This window comes from Nomascus leucogenys, chromosome 5, assembly GCF_006542625.1.
Source record: "Nomascus leucogenys isolate Asia chromosome 5, Asia_NLE_v1, whole genome shotgun sequence".
Taxonomy (NCBI): Eukaryota; Metazoa; Chordata; class Mammalia; order Primates; family Hylobatidae; genus Nomascus; species Nomascus leucogenys.
In genome coordinates, this window is record NC_044385.1 from 97270810 (window position 1) to 97290350 (window position 19541).

Here is a 19541-nt window from a genome sequence, read left to right on the forward strand (position 1 = left end):
GTAATCTTAGCACTTTGGGATGCTGAGGTGGGTGGATTGCCTGAGCCCAGGAGTTCGAGACCAGCCTAGCCTACATGGTGAAACCCATCTCTACTAAAAATGCAAGAAGGAGCCAGTGTGGTGGTGTGCGCTTGAAGTCCCAGCTATTCAGGAGGCTGAGGCCCAAGGATCACTTGAACCTGGGAGGTGGAGGTTGAAGTGAGCCATGATTGTGCCACTGCACTCCAGCCTGGGCGACAAAGCAATACTTTGTCACCAAAAAAAAAAAAAGAAAGAAAAAGTTTCAATTTGGGGTAAATTCTCACTCAAATAGACATAGTAAAAAATACATATAACCTTCCTCTGTAGATCACTTCCATACTAGACTATGCAAAATATCAACTGGAAACAAGCAAAACTGAAAGAAATCCATGGGTTAAGCAATAAGCTAGTAAATTGCAGGAAAAAAAAAAAACTAGAGATAACCAATTCATTAAGCCAAATAATAAGTTATAAGGGAATTTATGATGATTAATAAATAAATCATTAAATGAAGCAAATTTCAGTGTGAAACTAATAAGTGAGTCTACTAGTAATTTGTTCTCTACCTCACGTTTAATGCTCTAAAAATATTATCTATTTGCACAACTATATAAAAACAATCTCTTAAACAGTGAGGAAGTGAGTCATTCCACACCTACTGTATTAAGAAAATAAAGCAGATTAAGTGGAATAATAGTTTTTTTTAACGAGGAAAAGGCATTTCATCTGATCACAAGTAAAACTACTATAATGTGTAAATTTATAGCATTTACAAGACTACTCTTGTCTCTTTGACATACAGTGCATGAAAATCATCAGTAGATATTAACGTGATTCAGTTTTCTAAGTATACAAAAAAGTTACTAAAATCTAAACATAGAAAAGATGTACTGGAGATATAATTGAGAAACCATTGAGGTTGTCACCACTAATAAATGACTCTATTTTTAAATATAATATTCATATTGGTTATATGATAAATTCCTGGGAAATGTAACTTTTATGTAAAACTGCAGTAATTTACTTTACAAGTGGCATGTGTGAGTAGTTCAAAGACAGAATTCCTACCCATCAGAGGGAATCTCGTTTGATTTCTAACCCACTCTCTTGTAGCCTATTCACATCTAATACCCACTATCACCTGTGATTTACACAGCCACACATATTTGTTATCCTCAATATATTTATTGAATGAATTCAAGGTTCATTGAAATTGTATTAAATAAATGAAGATTATTTTTAATACAATCATTGACACAAAATAACTGATTAATGTAGTTAATTTAGCAATTTTTTCTTCCAAAACTGTGCACATTACATTCTAGCTATATGTAATCAAAGTGCTCTCTACAATATTATAATTTCAAATTTCCTATTTGGGGTCAAATGTAAATCATGATAACTGTGGTATTATGAATTGTAAATAGATAATATTCTAATTCAGAGGTTTAAAGCATGTATATTTTCCAATTTATGTAATCAAACCACTTGCTCATTAGCTAATTTGATAGTAGTAATGGTTTCCATTGGATATTTATATGCATCAAACACTCCAGACATATATTATCTCACTTAACTCTGAAAAGAAATTTATCGTACCCACTAATGCCAGACCCTGTGCTAAGTATACAAAGAAGGTGAGAAGACATAGCTCCTGCCCTGAAGAAGTTTGGGCTGAACACTAGTGGATAGGAAGGCATACATATCCCATGTAAGGAAAGAAACAGAAGTCATGTAGGAAAGGACAGAGGATGTTTGAGAAACTTGAAAGTTCAGTGTGACATGATGGTCATCAAAGTGCTTGGGTAAAAAGTAAATAAATATTATAGTCTATATTTTATACCAATTGCCCATCATTTACAGGGCTGTTATGAATATCTTACAGTAAGTATTTTCTTCAATTGTCATTGAAACATTATTACAAGCTCTGCTCCTAGAAATAATTCATAAAATAACAAAACCAGTGTCTTAAGCAAGCTGAGCTATGGCTTTGCATATGAAATCTGCTATCTACTTAAGAAAGAGCTCTGGGATCCAAAGAAAGTTGTTGTTGTCCAGTGTTATAATTACAGAACTAAAAGTGATGGCACTAAATTCAACACTTATTTTCGAGGCGTGGAAACTGAGGAGGAAAATTACATAGGTAGGTAATAGAATATTTTATAGGCGACTTCGAGATGTGCCAACAAAAATATATTTAGATGGTATAAGTGAAAGAGAAGCTGTGTGTTAGAGAATTTTACAAGTGAAAATACTCATGGCCCTATAATATGTGTTAACATTATCAAAATATAGAAAATTTTAAAGAAAAAAAGGCTTTTAGTCTATGCAATTCTATATAGACACAGGAGATACTAACAGGCTCCCATATAGTTGTTGTATGTAATATTTAGTATTGATTAATTTGAATAAGATCTATTTAGAATTTAAAAGAAAAAAGCCATTTGTGTACTTATAATTTAATTTTTTATTGATACATAATAGATGTATATATTTTGGGGGTACATGCAATAGTTTAAGACATTTACATAATTTTTAAAGACCAAATCAGTAGAATTCGGATATTCATCACCCTAAATATTTGTCTTTTCTTTATGCTAGAAATATTTGAAATTATCCTCTTCTAGGTATTTTGAAATATACAATAGATTGCTGTAAACTATAGTCACCCTATTGATTTATTGAACATTATGTCTTATTTCATCTATCTAACTGTGTATTTGGACCCATTAATCCTCTCTCCTCCCCATTGTTCTAAACAGCCTCTGGAAACCAGCAATCTAACTATGTTCATGAGATCCGCTTTTGTAGTTCCGAAATATGTGAGAACATGTACTAATTGTCTTTCTGTGCTTGGCTTATCTCACGTAACACAATGACCTGTAGTTCCATTCATGTTGCTGCATTTTTGAAGACTCAATCTTGATTTAAGTTGGGATTTTTAAACAATGAGAAATGCACAAATAAAAATATATTTCAAAAATTATTTCCAAAAACTTGAAAACAGTGATACATAATGATTTTCTTTCAAAAGGGCTTTGTATGAAAATGGCCCATAAGGTTGGATGCTAAGACTAAAATATAAAGAGACAAAAAGCCAAATAGGGCCAGTTTTCTAACTACTTTATTGCCTTTAGTGCCCTGTCCTTCGCTTTAGATTACCAACATGAAAAGTTTTTATACAAAAATGTTGAACATTGGAAATCTTGAGCACTCCCTACCAAGCAGAATATGACACAAAAGAAGTGCTTTATGGCCTGAAGCAAACCCCCTGGATTTCCTGCCTCCCTCAGATTAGTCCTGCTTCTAAAATGCTGGTCTCCTGAAGTTGTCACCAGTGAAAGAAAGTTTTCTTATTTCTTATGAAAATAAATGAAGAGAAAAAGCCTTATCTGTAGGAGAAATTACATATTAAGAAAAAAAGCTGTATAATTTTAACGAGGAAAGGGGGAGACAGAGAAAGAGAGCGATTGATTTGCATTTCATTTGTTTTCATTCACATATCTAGCTTTCAGTAAATATTTACTCATTGATTACATCACATTGGACTACTTAATCCAAGACCAAAATACAATAACACAAATTAGGTATGCAACAGTTAGTCCCAACTATAAATGCTTAAGTTTTCTATAATTGGAAGAAGTTAACATTACAGGCTTATCTCCATTATATGTATAACTTTTGATCAATCAAAAATTAGGTAAATTGTATAATAACAGAAATGTTCATATTGAGTTACAGGCAAGGTAAGAAGTATGCTCCAAAATTTGTTGAAAGTGGCAGCAATTTAAGAAAAGCCAAAACAAATTATGCATGAGAGAGCAACACTGTAAACTAGTATCAGTGGACAGATGTGTGGAGGATAAACAGAGAGATCTAGCATCAAGAAACAGTGAGCCTATTTATATACCACAAATGTCAATTATTACAGCCTATTCCACTATATTTAGAGTGAAGGAAAAGATCAGCAATGTTTTAAAACACAGAAAGCTCTTGAGAACTCCAGATGTTTGGAAAAGCTGAAAGACAGTATTCATGCATATATATACATAGATGTGAACCGACATATAGATTCAAGTCTAAAACTTTTTGTTTTATGGATATATATATAACATTTTGTTTTTGTATTTTATATTTTTATATTTTTGTATTTTATATTGTTATATATATATAACATTTGTTTTTGTATTATATATATATTGTATATATATATATGCATATATATGTGCCTCAATTATACTCTCCCTAAGCTCAAAACCTTATGTGAGCATTCTTTATTTTTAAAATGGAATGAATTTACTCAATAGTTAAAACCACTGGTCCTTCAACTAATGGTGACTTAATTTTTTGGGCTAATAGAATGGAGCCCATAGCTATTTAATATTAAGAAGAACATAAAATGTTTAAGTTACTGATGCTTAAGATTTCAGACCACAGTGATTCTCAGAATACAAATAAATTTTGGCATCTATTTTTGGAATCACTGTTTTCTAAAGAAGTAATTGTCTTTTGAATAATTTACTTGGCAGGCAGCAAATTACATATAGGTTCAAGCCTAAAATGAAACAAACATACAATTAATTTCTCCACCAATATCTGTCTCTAAATGAAGTTACCTGTTTGATATAGATATGAGCTGTAGGAAAGTTACAGGGATATTATGAGGCCCAAGATAAATGTTGTCATGAAAGAAAATAATTTTTAATTTAGTAGTCTCTATCAATCTAGAAAGCCTATGAATATTTACTATTAATTCACTATGCTAAAAAACTAGGTAAAAAAAAGGTACACACAAGAGAAAAGCATCACATAACAAAACGCTTACTAGAATAGTATCAGAATCTTTAAAAATTTTGAGATTACATATACACATTTGAAATCAATGATACTTTCACATTTCTAGGGAGAATCTTAAAAATTTATTTGTCACTATAAAATTTATGTCAAAATATTGGGAAACTGTTGGGCTATGGTCAAGGACTTTGTTCCTACAGCAAAACAATTTAGAAAACCTTGATGTAAGTACCATTAGTGATATAGTAAGTTTTTATGTATATTCATGGTCGGAATGTTCTAATGTGTTTCATATAAATGTGCTTTCTGAAGGTCAGAAAATTCCACCTTTAGCCTTGCTATTAATCCTTAAAGCATGTGATCTCCACAGTTGTTTTAACTCTTGTCTGTCTCTTAGAATCTTCTAGTAATTCAGCCCAGATCAGTATGCACTCAAAGACTGCCTAGTCTGTTTAAAGCAAATGTAGTACACAGATGACTCCCAAGCAGCTTACATTCTAGTAGTGGAAGAACAGCAATGAAGAAATAACTTACAAATAACAAAGCAAATACTTTAAAACATGCCTAGATCATCAACCTACTATATTATTTCATAAAATGCTCCATGATGGCAAAATTATAATAATAATAAAGTAGAGAGATTGAAATCTTGACATATGAAAAAGGAATAGTTATGAAAAATATAGGTCAATTCAAAGGATAACATTGCACAAAGCTCTCCACCAAAAATTCTAGTGAGATTTGTTATTCCAGTTCTAGTACTGGTCATTCCTTTCGTATTTTTCTCTTCACTACCACCTCTGTACTTGTATATTTCTCTTAGCCCTTCTCCACCGTGGTGCTGCAAGAGAATTTAGCTCTAATATCCTGACATTCATTGCATAACATAAATTAACTTCCTTCTTATGCATCCCAAGTTAAACTTGGTAAATAGTATGTAAGGGAAAATTGAGAAAAGAGTGACTCAAATAATTTTCTGTAGGGCTTTATTCTTTTGCTCAACCCTAGTGGAGAATGATTGTGACACCCACACATTTAATTATTATATTTAAATATCATTACTTAAAACTTGAGTCTTCGATGAAACTTTGTTTTACCACTATACTAATTTTTCTTTTCTTTTTTTTTTTTTTGACATGGATTCTCACTCTGTCACCCAGGCTGCAGTGCAGTGGTGCGATCTTGGCTCACTGCAACCTCCGCCTCCAGGGTTCAAGCAATTCTTCTGCCTCAGCCTCCCCAGTAGCTGGGACTACAGGTGCACACCATCACACACATCTAATTTTTGTATTTTTAGTAGAGACGGAGTTTCACCATGTTGGTCAGGCTGGTCTTGACTCCTGACCTCATGATCTGCCCGCCTCAGCCTCCCAAAGTGCTGGGATTACAGGTGTGAGCCGGTACACCCAGCCCCACTATACTAATTTTTACAATATTGCTATGCATGGGTTTTTGATTAAATATCAAAAGTATAGGTCAAAATAAATATGATGTATAATATACATGACATTCTGCTTTATTGTTAATGAAGAGGTTGTGAAAAAAATATGTTAAAAATTTAGAGACCATCTGACCTAGTCGTGCACTGCATTAGAATACTTAATATAAATAACACTTGATATCAAGTTTCACAACAAATAATGTAAAAATTTTATTAATGTCTCTATTTCTCAATTATGCCTAGATGTTAACATGCTAGTACCTAGATTATTGTTTTCTCACTGACATTCCATAGCTCAAATAATCTAATTTGTAGAAATAGACTCCTTCTCCCCAAGGGATTTAGCAGAGCTGTTTTTATGCTGAAAGGGGAATGTTTTATGTAAGCATTTTTACTTTTTTGTGAGTAGTCTTTTTGGTGGGAAGAAGGTACCCCTTCTTAACTTAATCTCCCTCCATGCATTTATTCCTGTTCAGTTATTTAAATACCCAATTTTGTTTCCTTTCCTTGTTGACAGCTGATTAATTGGGCCGCTTTTATGTTTTCCAAAGAAATAACCCTTATTCACAACACTGCTTATTTGATGGCTTTGTCAAAAAAAGATAAGCAAATTATCCTATCTATGGATTTATAAAGTTTGAAAATATTAAGTTAAAATAAAAAATAGGTGGGAAGATTCTTATATCCACAATTTAACACTTACAATTTGAAAATATGTATTTGCATCTCCAAGAATAAATTTCTAATATGCTGACTAAAATAATATTTTAATTTTTTCATGGAATTATCAAATAGGGCATGAAAATACACATTTTTGCCTGTGGCAAATGGGTTTGATTGACATTAACAAAATATAAGAAACTTTTTTAGCTATGTAGAACCTGAGCTTTCTTGGTATATTTCGAAACAACTACTAGTACATTGACATATAAAATATATTTCTGTTTCCTTATTGGTCTGTAAGCTGTTTTTTTAATTCAAAAGAAGACAGAATAATCCTTTCTACATTGTTATTGCTCTATCATGCTAAGTAAAATGACAGTGACCCTGAAGATATTGAAAAAGTCAAATAGCAGACCCTTTAGGAACTGAGAGATAACAATTGGGACTTTTTTTTTTTTTAAATGTACTGGTAACTAAATTGTAACTTACCTGTTGTGTAAGAGAAGTGCAGCAGGTCTTCATACCTCTTTCTTGTTGAATAGCTTTAATTTGTACTTAATATTGTGGATTTTAAAAACATTTATATGCTTTTCTTTACATAATGTAGAGATAGACTTCATTGTGTGATTAAAATCTAGTTCTAAAATCTATTGAATCGGGAAAAACAAGGAATACATAATCATACATTACCTTTTTCAATATGCATCCTTTTTGACTCATGTCCCATGTCATGACCAGCCAAATCTCCCTCCTTGGGCCCAGGAAGTACATTTGGTGATAAGCCCATCAGCATCTGGTTCATGGACAACCCATTCTGATGGACCGCTATTATAGCCGAAAAGAAAACAAACAAAACAAAACACAAAAACACCATAACACACAAGGTTCCAATAAGTCAATTAAACTCTCTTGGACTCAATAGTAACTATAATATTAATATAATGGTCTAACTTTAAATTTATAATCTATCCCTAAAAACACTGTGATAACTGATAAACATGATAATTTGTCAGAATATGCAAAAAATATTGAAAATGACATCACCTCACTTTATTTTTATTTTGCATAAAACATGATTTTTATCTGGAAAATATAAATTTTTAAAATATAAGAATAATATAGTAGAAATTGCCATTTGGCAAACACCATTTATAATAATTGTTTCAGGGATCAAGGGATAATTCTAAAACTAGTGAGTGGAAGTTTGGTAAAGAACAGAATATTTGCATAGCCTTAAGATATTTTTCTCACCAGACACTCACTATCTACAAAGGTAAACAACAACAACAACAAGTAATATTGCAATAGAGAAACCTGGTAGTCACCACCTTAAGAAAGTGATAAAGTTATTGCTGATATTGTAGAAATGTGTGTCTCCCGAAATGATTCACTAAGAAGGACACACTACCATAGCTGTGTGATTCCCACCAAACATCCATAACCTAAGTCTAATCAAAAGGAAACATTAAAAATTCCAAACTGAGGGACATTCTACAAAATAAATGGCCTGTACTCAAAAAAAAAAAAAAAAGTTACTGAAAGACAAAATGGACTAAGGAACTGTTCCAGATTAAAGAATACTAAGAGAATATGACAAGTAATTGTAGTGTGTGATCACAGATTGGCTTTTGTAGCTAGAAAAAAAAAAATCTTGCTTTAAAAAATATTGGTGGGAAAATCAGTGCAATTTAAATAAAAACTGCAGTTCAAATTTTAGTACTATAATAATGTTATTTTACTGATTTTGATCATTTTTCTCTTATGTAAAATAATGTTCTTGTTTGCAGAAGATAAACGATGATGAATTTGAGGTAAAGTTGTATTAAATCTATGATAGAAGCACTAGGTGACATTATGCCTTTATTGAGATATCACTTTTAGAGACCTTGATTGGTTGACTGATGAGGTAAATCAGGAAGACAAACACATAAGAATGATTTGTATTATATTTGAAAATTTTCTTAGTCTACAATTACTTTAAAGTAATATGTTACATATATGTACATATATATGTATGTGTGTGGATGTGGATCTATTTCCATTTCAACAATTACGGTATCCCAGGCATACAAAAATGTCTCCTTTGTTTCTATCAAAAATTTAAAAAGAATATTACCATTAATAAAATAACATGAATGTATAACAAAACTTGTTCAAATCTTCCCCAATCTGTCCGTCATTTCCATTTTATTCCAAAATTTTTTCTTCTCTAGGACAGCACCTTTCCAATGATAATATCTTATAATGAAACCAATATTTATCATTAAATTTCTGATTCTAGTGTCAACATACCATAAAAATATATAGTAAATATTTTATTTGAAGACTTTTAAAATTGTGTATAAAGTTATAAAATTAAGGAAATACATTTCAGGCAGGCCAAAGCAAGTATATATATTTAGTATTATGTTGAACTATATAATTGCCAATAATTAACTATCTTTTATTTGTAATTATTTACATAGTATTCAACTTAATCTTTAAATTATCCACTTCAATAGCTCCCAGATCAACAATTTTCACTTTATGCATACATTCCTTTATAACCTATAAAGTGACTTTCTAGAAAATGCTTTCCTATTATGAAAATATTCTCAACAACCAAATAACTTAAATAAACTTTGTATAATTAGAGGAAGTTCATGCTATAAGCGTAATTGCATAAAATAATAGCTAAATTCTGGAAATAAGCAATATATATAGGTTTTATCAAACAAGTTATTCTCTTTTAATATAGTCATTTATCAAAAGAACAATCTGACATTATTATACAAACACAAAAATCACTTGTTAATTGGATGGCATTTTAACTTTATTCTTAATTTTCTTGGCCATAAGTACCAAGATTAAATATTGTGAAAATGTTATAAAATAACATAGAGCCTTACTTTCCAAATTTTAAAAATAACAATATATGGCAATAGTATGCATTATTGATTGTTACTAATTCAAATTCTCAAACTTAGCTAATTTCAAATTATTTAATCCATTGACCACCTGAATGACTTAGAAATGTATGCTTTTTAAATTTATTATTTTGAATTTAACTCATTTCTCTTTGTGGATATCTCCATTAACACAAAGATAAAATTTAAAAGTCAGTGAATTACAAAATGGCAGAGTAGGATTTGAGGAATATGTTGAATAATCCATAAACAGTGTACCAAGACACTAGATATTTGAGAATTGGTCGTGTTTACTTCAGAAACCAACCTAAAAGATTACTTATTTTCTGTTTCATAGCTCAAATCTTTATATGTGGCATCAAAGAGAGGAAATTTATATCAGGACCTGTTAATGTAGTATCATACCTCATGATATTGCAAACTAGGAAACATGATTTTGAGAGATGGCTATTGCTACAGAGTTTCAGAACATGATCCATCTGAGATCTATTTGGAATGAGGGCATGTTGATTAGAAAAGCCAGCTAAACCCTAATAAAGTTTAAAATGGTGACAAGTAGAAGTATGAGACCTACGGATTCTGTCAGAAGAGCTCTCAGTCCGAGCAGGGGAGCTGGACACGCTGCTGCTGCGATGTGATGATGGGTGACTGCCAGGCCTTCTCCCCTCCTCCAGAGAGGGGGCAGGCGAGGGGCTATCGGGAACACGCTCCTGCACCAGCAAGGGAGGGAAGGAGGGTAGAAAAGACATTAAATACAACGGATCTTTATTTAATGAATGTTGGTTTTTCTCAATACAATAAGAAATGTAAAGAGAATAAACACTTTATTTCATCAGCATTTAACTGTACTAAAAGATATGTTTATCTTGAGCAAAGCCAAATAAAGTAGAAAAAGATGGTCTATGAAACTATGGTTCTACAGGTAAGTGTGACTGCAGTAATGGCAAATGTCAATCCACTCTGGAGAAAAAGTAAGCCCTAAGATGACGCTCAAAAATATCCAAATAAGAACCCATTAGACAACAAAGATCTCGGAGAATAAAGAAGGATTATTTATCATTTGGAAGAAATCTTTAAATATATTCCCTTGTTTCCGCAAGTATCTAAAGATCATGTAATAAACACATTATCAACATGACTGACCATAATAATAGTACCAGAGGAGTTTTTAACAGGTATTCCATCCTGGTACTGCTCTGGACATACTCAGTCACATTTTAAGGCATCATGGAAATGGATTATTAATATTGGAATAATTTTCTTTGGTTTAAATAATTCTCAGAGTACCTACCACACCTAGCTTCGATTCAACCAAACAAATGTATTAAGGGCACATTTATGAAATATATATCAATCATGTCCCAGGGAAATTTGGTACTGTGCTTCCTGATACTCTATTTTATGTCAACAGTCTTGTCTCACTCCATACCTCCCGCTCTAAGCTCTGTACATTCTCCATTAGACAAATCTGCAAGTAGATTCTATAAATGTCTCCAATTAGCTATTATAAATGGAATTACAGATTAAGAAAGAAGGTACCCATTGGTGAACATTTTCTACTTTGAGCAGCAAAATATTTATACCCTCAGTTACTAACAGACACAGGCCTTGATGAACTGTCTTTGTAATAATTAATAAATAGTTAAAATCTGGAAGAAAACTACATAAAGTATGTAGATGTATAATGTACTTATAAATAATTAGTACATTATTCCTTATTAGGGAAAAAATATGCAATTACGAAATAGAGAAAAAAAATCTAAAATGTAATTGGCCTGTAGGAGGCTAATATTTCCAAAATGTCAATGTTAACTCAATATGGAAAACAAATAGGAGGTTCCAGGCTTTGTACTGCCAGTGAGAATGATGATCGTGCTCATCTTTGGTCAAAGTGATTCCACTAGCACCGTGATGGTTTGAAATTCTGCTGCACATCAGAATCGCATGTTTTTAAACGTGCTTATGCTTGAGTTTCACTCTCAGAGATTCTGGTTTACTGAGTATTATGGCTTAATTGTGTCCCCCAAAAAGATCGGTTGAAGCCCTAACCTTTGGTCCCTATCAATATGAATGTACTTGAAAACTGAGTCTTTGCAGACATAATTAGTTAAGATGAGAACATACTGGATTAGGGTGGCTTTTAATCCCATGTGATTCATGTCCTTATAAGCAGATGTGAAGATAGAAGGGAAGAATGTCATGTGACCATAGAGGAAGAGATTAAACTTATGCAGCTTCAAGCCAAGGAATGGCAAGGATTGCCAGCCGCTACCAGAAGCTATAGAAAGCGAAGGATTCTACCTAGAATCTCAAAGGGAGCATGGTCCTCATGAACTCCTGATTTTGAACTTCTAGACTCCAATAATGAGAGACAATAAATTTCTGTGGTTTTAAGGTACCCAGTTTCTGGTTCTTTGTTACAGTGGCCCTAGAAATCTAACACACTAGGTCTAAAATGGGACCCAGACTTCAGTATCTTTTTAAAGCTCTCCCTATGATTTTAATATGGAACCAAGATTGAGCTGTACTTTTGTCACACTCTTTTAATTTTGCAATGGTGTACACTGCCAATAAACATCTTCAACAGATATGCTGAGACTTCATTTTGAAGACCATGACAAATAAAATGAAAATAACCAGAAAAAAATAGCCAAGCCCTTTTCCCAAATCCATGTCGTAAAATGGTTTCCTAACATATATTCCATGGAATTAAAAAAAAAAGTGCTATAAGAAACTTCATGACAAAACAATATTGTAAAGGAAAAGAAAAAACGAGGTCAATTAAATTTTAATCTCGAAAGTTGCAATGCGTATTACAATCTTGTCGTAATGATAACTTGTTGAACTTCAAGAGTTTTTAGACAGGACTAATATGTGCTGATAGGCTTCTGTAAAAGACAATAAACTCCCACAGAAGGCAGACATATTGTTAGTATTATACTAAAAAGCATTAACCCTTTACCTTAATTGATCAGAGGTTAACAATTAAGTGCTTTATTTTCTGCAAATAGCAAAATTGATAACGTAGGTAAATGTAAGCAACGCACAATATATTTTCCATCTCAAGTTATGTGGGGTTTCCACTTGAAATACTGCAAATATGCAAATAAGTGGGAGGGAGAGAGAGAGAGAAAGAGACAGAGAGAAGAGATGGGAAGAGGAGAGAGAAAACAAGGGGGGACAAAGACAAACATACATCCCAGATACTAAAATTTAAAACTAACTTGTTCAGAGACATTTATAACATGTATGCATTTGTTACAAGCTAGGATACTACAGAAAGATGGCATCCAACTTTACAGTTTGCAGATTAAGATATTTTGAAATCTTTATCACGGGTAACATGGAAAACGAATATAATATCAGTTATTTTTCCAAACTAACAAAATGAAGCATGTATGCTTCTAAAATGTCTAAGGTAAACAAACGACCAACAGTTTTAAAAGACAAACATGTATATGACTCAAAAGAGCAGAAACTTCACATCTGGATGCCAAAACTTACTTCCTGTCTTCTAATTATAATTACCCTAACCTATAAAGAAGCTTCAAATGGCAATATTCTCATTTCAAATCATTGTAATCACAAATCAAAAGACAATCTTGGCTTGTGTTAGCCACGCCATAATTCAAAAGTTTAGTTGTGTATGGTTTTGAAGTATTTGCACACTTATCATAGAGAATGCATTTATAAGGCTATATGTAGAACTCCTTTATAATTTGTATAAATATATTAAGAAACAATACTGCAGCTAACTGCATACATGTCCAGAGATACACTCTTAAAGTCTAATCTTGATTTCCTGAAATTCTAATAGAAACATAGTTTGTCTAAGCTTTAGAGCTAATTCCTAATACATCTAACTGTTAACACTTGGATTACACAGAAATACATGGTGTGTATTTAAGAAAATGCATTGATATATTTTTGAATAAAGAAAATTTTCTAAATTAACCATTCTATTTTATTCCAAAGGTCACTCACATCAATGCTTATCTATCAATAAATTTTAATATTTTTCTTAATAATTATGTTAATGCATATGTTTGCCTGAACAGACATAAAGTACAGTCTTGAAATAAATCAGTCTCTCTAAAATGATTTTGCAAGTCTGATTTTCCTGTCATAATAGATTTCTTAGTAGTGCTAATGGAAAGCATGAGAATATAATTGTTCTGAGATATTTAACTCATAAAATGCTTAAATATTTAATGCATAAATCTCTGGAAACAATGATTATGCCATTAAAATAATTCCTTGTTTATTTTAACATTTCCCATATAAGTAGAAAAATGCTTTATTAGTCAATGTACTTAAATGTCAAAGTTATCTGTGATCATCCCTTTAATTCATGAATTGTTCAGTTATTCATTTACACATCCAAAATACTCTTAAAAAGACATATTATACTAAGTAAAAATAAATTAGATTGAAATCTTTATGTAAAATGCATTTTAAAAGCATAATTTAAAGCTCAGTAAATATGTATAAGTAAAATTATAGTATTTAATTTACCTTTAACTTAGTTTTTGCTTTAATTGTAGTTTTGTGTTCAAGAACAAAGGATACAAAGACAATAGTTAATACTGTTATTTGAAGAAAATATTTTAATTTATGCAAATTTTTATGATTTAAAAGCTTAACTATTCAGTTGAAACTTTCTATAAATTGAGACACAACATATTCAGTCATTTTACTTAATGTATAATTTCAATCTTTGGAACCTAATGTATTGTTCTTTGAAGAATTCCATTAAAGCAAAATCCATTGAGCAAGTAAGATTTGAATACATTGTTGCACAATAAATTAATTTATTTCAACAGCTTAATTCTTTTATCATATTTATATGCTTGCCTTTCCAGAGTATTCTATAAGATGGAGAATAATGGAGACAATAAAGAATTGCTTAGGAGGGAATCTCATAATTATTACTGAAACAAAATAGATAATGAGTTTTATTCAGACATAGCAAGAAAGAAGCAGTTCAATGTCTATAAGAAAACTATGTAAACTGGATTTATCATTTCATTTGTGTTATACCCTTTAACCTCCAATAAGGGGCTGAAGCAGGACAGAGAGGAAGAATATTTAATTTAATACTTCAACACACTCCTTTATAGTCCTGCATCAACTTCACCAATCAATAAAACACAATCTTTTGCAATGTTTCATCTTTATAAAACTCGCCACAGTAATAAATGAAAATTTAAGAGGAGTACTCTTTCACTGAAAAAAAAAAAAAAAGGTCATACTACTAAACTAATAGTAACAGGAGAACAAAAAAGGAAAAGCTGCATTTTTGCCTCTGGGTAGAAAAAGAAGTATTTGGTGTGTAGGATAATTCAGAATCAAAAATAGAATTCAAAAACAACATACTCAAATTCTAAAATAAAAAGCGTAAAATGTTCAGTACTACACACATGTGATTAAACATTTTAAAAATTGCATTATCTCAGCTGCCCTCTCTCCACCTTAAAAATGTATTATATTTTATCAAATTAAAATATTTTCTTAGGGTAAGCATAATCACAACTCATTTCTCTAAAGGATCATTTCATTTAGCTTTTATTTATTTTGCTCTCCTTTTAATTCTCTTCATTTTTTGTTTTTCAATAGAGATTCCCTAACTGAATAGGATATAGAAGTGGGGAAACAATTTGTAATATTAAATTTTTTGTTGTTGTTTGTTTTTTTGAGTCAGAGTCTTGCTCTGTCACCCAGGCTGGAGTGCAGTGGCACAATCTCGGCTCACTGCAACCTCCACCTCCCCGGTTCAAGCAATTTTCCTGCCTCAGCTTCTGAGTAGCTGGGATTACAGGCGTCTGCCACCACACCCGATTAATTTTTTGTATTTTTAGCAGAGACAGAGTTTCACCACGTTGGTCAGGCTGGTCTAAGTGATCCACCAGCCTAGGCCTCCCAAAGTGCTGGGATTACAGCTGTGAACCACCGCGCCCGGCCTAAATGTTATCTTCATATAACTTTTCATTTATAAAATTGATGAAGTTGACCAGCACTTTATATAACCAAAACTTCTCAGCTTTAAGAAAACTCAGGCTCAAATACATTAGTTCAATGAGTATTTACTGAACACTTACTATGTACCAGGCAGGATCTAGGTTCTAGTTATATAAAATTAAGCAAAACTGACAAAAATTATTGTCCCCGTGGAGCATATATCACACCTGGTAAATGTTGTTAGTGAAATGCAACATCATTGACACTAAGAGTGGTGTTCAAATTCCTTTGCTTTGGAAAAATGTGCAAAGAAGATAAATAGCAGAATTGGAATCCTGTATTCAGAAAAATGCTTAAAAGTACTTTCAAGAGACAGTCAATGATGTTAGCATGCTTACACCTAGTTGAGGACCAGGCAGCCCAAATCAAGATTCCATAGCTGAGGAAGCCCCAAACAATATTTACATAGCTTTTAAAAAAAACTTTGATTATGGAACTCAATAAATACTCAAGTTTTCCAAACATGAAACTGGCAAGGCCCCGTGAAACAACTTAATATAATCTGAAACAACTTAACTTTATTCTCCTGTTGTCTTTTTGAACTCACTCATTGGTGGTAGGGGACTATATTTTTCCCAAGAGTGTATGAAAATTCACGTAGCCTTGTAACTTTTTAGGTTTCTATTTGATAATATAAAGTTACTTTAAGCAGCAAAATAAAATCTTGACTCAGGAATTATAATTCAGCACCATCTGACAATAAATACTGGCGTCTTAATTAAAAGGTAGGACTTCTTCCTTTGCTACAGCCAAGGGATATAGAGGTGGAGGAAGAACAGCAAGGTAAAACAGGTAAGTGCTGATTTGACCAGCACTGCCTTTAACTGGCATCAATCTCTCCTGCATGGTAAATGTTTAAAGTCAATGTTTAACTTAGTAAGGCACAAATATATGTTCTTACAGGCCACCACCACGATGAGCCTCTCATCTGCAGTTCCCTTGATGAGTCTAATTCATCCCGATGTTCCTTTGACCCTTGAGTTTCCTGCATAGTTACATCTGGAGGCTTGGTTCAAGTTGATGTGGGGGTATGACTACTTCATAGATGGTGTTGCAAGCTTCTATAATGAGCGTAATGTCTGCTTGGTTGCCTTTTATGATGCCAGCCACCACTGATGATCATGGCCACAATTCGTCACTTCATTAGGGCTTGTAATTTCCTACACACTTATTTTCTAGAAGGTTTCTATGATCACAAAGTTACCTCATGAATCATTTGGTTATTCTTAGGATCAGTTTTTATGGAAAAGGCAGGAAAAATGCTTGATCCCTTCCATGTATTTATCTTTAAGCCTTTATTGTCCTTTAAAAACATCAGTTCCCCCAAAATTCTCCAAATGTGAACAGTGAGTTCCTTTTTTAGTATTATTATAAAATCATTCATTTAAACATGTGATGTATTTCAAGGCCTGGATGTTTCATTAGTGGTGGTTGTGTGGTAATACTTTCTTTTTTAGGTTAACATCTTTTTTTCATATTTAATATCAATATTCAAATAAACCTAAACAGAACATACTTATTATTTTTTAAAACCAAGTAAAATTAAATAAATTTTTTGTGAAAAAAATTTATGTCTAAAAGCGCTGCATACACTTGGAGATTTTTGTGTTTGTACAAAGAATAAACTATTCTGTAACTAAAAACAAACATGAAGTATATGATGTCACATTGTTCTAAGATTCACTCTACTTTGTGAATTAGGTCACTCTGGTTGTAGTTTTTATAATCTTTTCACATTTTAAACTTCATGCAAGTAACACCTTGTTTCCTAATATAGTATTTTAAAAACTTGCTTTAAAGTATGAGTACAATTATAAATAGCATTTTTCAATGTTTAATTCTTTAAATGAGAATGTCACAAAGCCTCTGTCTCTCTCTCACACACACACAGACACACACAGAGACACAAAACAGATCAGCAAAGAAAATTAACAAATTTAAGTCATATTCCCTATTTTCAGAAAACTGTAATGTGTCAAAAGAAGAAAGATGTGTATCCAACAATGTAGGGTAATTTGAATGTTGTCATATTTCTCAAAAACAATTCTACATTATCTCTGAAGAAAATCTTAAAATGCATTTACAAATCTGCTTTGCATACTATGCACTACAAACCCCAAAAGTCCTTGATTAAAATAAAGCTGTGTATAAAATTTTTATTAGGTAAAATGAGCAGAACAAAAAAAAAGAGAAAGTCAGAGAGACAGAGGTCTCACCATAGAATTCTGACTATATTTCACAAGCTTGACAGGGATTCCCTGCAAAATTCTAGAACTTACTTTTAAACAAATGATTTTGGATACTTGGAGAGAAAACAAAATAGTAATAAGATGAAAATAATGTTGGTATATAAAGACTTCCAAAGATTAAATAAATAGTAATTTAATCATTATGACAACCTAATGGGGTAGTATCGTTTTTACACAAAATACAACTATATTAAATAATTTGTCTATGGTCACACTGGTTGGAGGTGATGAAGTCGAAATGAAAATCCAAGTAGTCTTCTTTCAGAACACATGCCTTAAATCACTAAAATATGCTTCCTTTCTTCCTTTCAATATTACTTCTATTTCATCAAGAACGCTCTTTTCAAAATCTTTATAACATTGTGAATTTATTAAATAAAAACTGAGAAAAATATTGATTCATTCAGGAGAATTTGGGGTTACATAATGAATGATACCTGAGAATCAATTAATAGAACATTTCAACGTATTAGGAATTCTCCAATGACAAGAGAAATTGATCTGTTGATTTATATTGTTTATTTTACTCTGTTGTTTAAGGTAATAAAGGAATACATCCTTTTAAAATTTGGAAATGATACAAAGGTGGCATAAATAGCTAATGTGATAGTCTGGGATGTTAATACTCCAAAGTATCTAAAGACCCTAAATCAATGGAATGGAAACTAAAAAACTTAATGTAGATAAATATAAATTCCTAACACAAATAAAAGATGAAGAAAAACTGGCTTAACAGAATTTTATGTCAGAAAGGCATGAAATGTACTGAGTCAGACATTCAACTACCAAACAAAATCTTAGGAACTATGACTAGATTTATAGATTATTGTCCAAATTGAGGTTGATGTCTAGTGTCTCTTCACTGCACAATTCACTTCTAGAGTATGGTGGGATAGACGGTGACTTCAGTAAAAAGAAGGCAGCCAAAAAGATGAAGAATAGTCAGAACAAATTAGAATAATTGGCCTAGAAAACAGAAACACTATAGGCACTAAAACAGAGGGCTTAAATATTGAAACGGCTAGAACCTAGAAGAATTAGTAGACATTTTTCTTCCAATAAAATATAACAAATTTAAGGTAGAAGCTATTGAGATGCAAATTTTAATTTGATTAATGAATATACTTCTCACTCTTAAATCTGCTGAAAACAGATTAGGCATCCTACAAAGGCTTAGATATATGAAAATGAATAAGAAGGATGTGAGAATTATTTCTCCGTTATGGGGGAAGCTGAATTACATAACATCTCAAGTCTAAGTTGCTTTATGTTCTATGAATGCTAAACAGAAAAAGTATATGGGCATCACTGACACGTAAGAAATTAATACAGGTACAGTTTATAATTCTTTAATATATCCCTACAGATATTTAGGGAGAGACAGAGGGGAGAGGAAATTGTGCATATATCCACACAACTAGGAATTTTAATTAGAATTATTATTGTCTA

At 31.9% G+C, this 19541-nt stretch overlaps 1 protein-coding gene across 1 annotated transcript in view; it reads right to left on the reverse strand.

The window, feature by feature from the left end:
* The window catches only part of DACH1 (dachshund family transcription factor 1), a 429676-nt gene that overhangs the window by 111276 nt on the left and 298859 nt on the right, over positions 1 to 19541 (reverse strand). Inside the window, exons 6-7 of the mRNA XM_030813482.1 lie at positions 10400 to 10535; positions 7610 to 7744 (exon numbers count right to left, since the gene is read on the reverse strand). Of these exons, the coding sequence (XP_030669342.1) occupies positions 7610 to 7744; positions 10400 to 10535 (271 nt within the window). The remainder of the gene's footprint in view (positions 1 to 7609; positions 7745 to 10399; positions 10536 to 19541) is intronic.